This window comes from Eimeria necatrix, genomic scaffold (assembly GCF_000499385.1).
Source record: "Eimeria necatrix Houghton genomic scaffold, Enh_scaff503, whole genome shotgun sequence".
NCBI classification, from domain to species: Eukaryota; Apicomplexa; class Conoidasida; order Eucoccidiorida; family Eimeriidae; genus Eimeria; species Eimeria necatrix.
In genome coordinates this window covers 1-1,636 of record NW_013651670.1, presented here as the reverse complement: position 1 = coordinate 1,636, position 1,636 = coordinate 1, and the positions used below count along the sequence as shown (strand labels likewise).

The following is a 1,636-nucleotide window of genomic DNA, read 5'->3' as shown; positions in this document are numbered from 1 at the left end:
GTTTAGGGTTTAGGGTTTAGGGTTTAGGGTTTAGGGTTTAGGGTTTAGGGTTTAGGGTTTAGGGTTAGGGCCTTGTGTTTGCAGCAACTCGGATGATGAGTGGACCGTCTACCTGAACTCGCAGCAGACTCAGGAGAGCTGCAGCAATGAAGTGGTAAACCCTAAACCCTAAACCCTAAACCCTAAACCCTAAACCCTAAACCGCGGACGCTAAACCCTAGCTTTTGTTTCTCCAAGAGTTTCGCGCCTACGGCATTTATCTCCTCTGCAGCTGCACGAGTCTCCCCACTCACCGTACAGGGTTTCCAGTTCAGGGTTTAGGGTTTAGGGTTTAGGGTTTAGGGTTTAGGGTTTAGGGTTTGTGGTTTAGGTGACTTCCAAGTACACTTTGTGGAACTTCGTGCCCAAAAATTTGTGGGAGCAATTTCAGAAAACTTCAAATGTTTATTTCATTGTCATTTGCGCGCTGCAGTGCATTCCAGCCGTAAACCCTAAACCCTAAACCCTAAACCCTAAACCCTAAACCCTAAACCCTAAACCCTAAACCCTAAGCCTTGGGCGGCAGCCCTCTGCCGCTTTTTAGCGAAGAATGAACCCTCGCCCTTCCGCGGAACCGTTCGCCCGCTTAGACCCCAACCCCCAAACGCTAAACCCTAAACCCTAAACCTAAACCCTAAACCCTAAACCCTAAACCCTAATTTGGCGTTTCAGATATCAACTACCAACGGGACTCCAACTTTGGCGCTTCCGCTGGCCATTGTAGTTACAGTCAACGCATGCAAAGATGCTTACGAAGACATTCAAAGACACCAGTCCGACAGACTCGAAAACCACCAGGTAAACCCTAAACCCTAAACCCTAAACCCTAAACGCTAAACCCTAAGCCCTAGGCCGTGAGGCGTGGAGCCCTGCTGCCCGTGAGCCTCAAAGCCCAAACCCTAAACCCTAAACCCTAAACCCTAAACCCTCGTCGCAACGCGTTGTTCCCTGGGCTGTAGCTAGAGCGCGGCGTCGCGAAGCTTCTGGGAGGTTTAGGGTTTAGGGTTTAGGGTTTAGGGTTTAGGGTTTGCGTTGGGAGCAGGTGACGTATTCGTTGCCGCGTAGCGCAGCGGACTCCGCGGAGTTTGCGTTGCGGGAGGCGCGGCAGCAGCAGCAGCAGCAGCAGCAGCAGCAGCAGCAGCAGCAGCAGCAGCAGCAGCAGCAGCAGCAGCTGCTGAAGCTGGGTCTAATTGCCCGCAAATGGCGAGATGTTAAGCTGGGAGATCTGCTAGTTTGCTTCAAGAATGAAGCTTTTGCTGCGGATCTGCTGCTGCTGGGATCGGCCGATCCCAGGGGCCTCGCCTTCATAGAAACCAGCAGCTTAGATGGCGAGACCAACTTAAAGCTGAAGCAAACCCTCCCTTCTCTCAAACCCTTATTTCCTGCTGCACTTCCTCAAACCCTAGCAGCAGCAAAACTCCTCGACGGGAGGCTTTCCACCAAACCCCCTAACAGGGACATCACTGCTTTCGAGGGTTTGCTCTTCCTAAACCCTAAACCCTACTTCCGCGCCTTTTCCGGGCCTCTCAGACCCTCCAGGGGGCCCCCGGGGGGCCCCCCGGGGGGCCCCCAGGGGGGGCCCCCGGGGGGGCCCCCC

General features: G+C 53.9%; 1 protein-coding gene across 1 annotated transcript in view; it reads left to right on the top strand.

Annotated features, from left to right (window-relative positions):
* Window positions 1-1,514, top strand: part of ENH_00059450 (Phospholipid-translocating P-type ATPase, flippase family protein, expressed, related) — a gene marked incomplete at both ends in the record, with an annotated part of 1,805 nt that extends 291 nt beyond the window's left edge. The window contains 4 exons of the mRNA XM_013577079.1: window positions 85-154; window positions 371-484; window positions 712-837; window positions 1,082-1,514. Of these exons, the coding sequence (XP_013432533.1) occupies window positions 85-154; window positions 371-484; window positions 712-837; window positions 1,082-1,514 (743 nt within the window). The remainder of the gene's footprint in view (window positions 1-84; window positions 155-370; window positions 485-711; window positions 838-1,081) is intronic.
* Window positions 1,515-1,636: the final 122 nt, after the last annotated feature.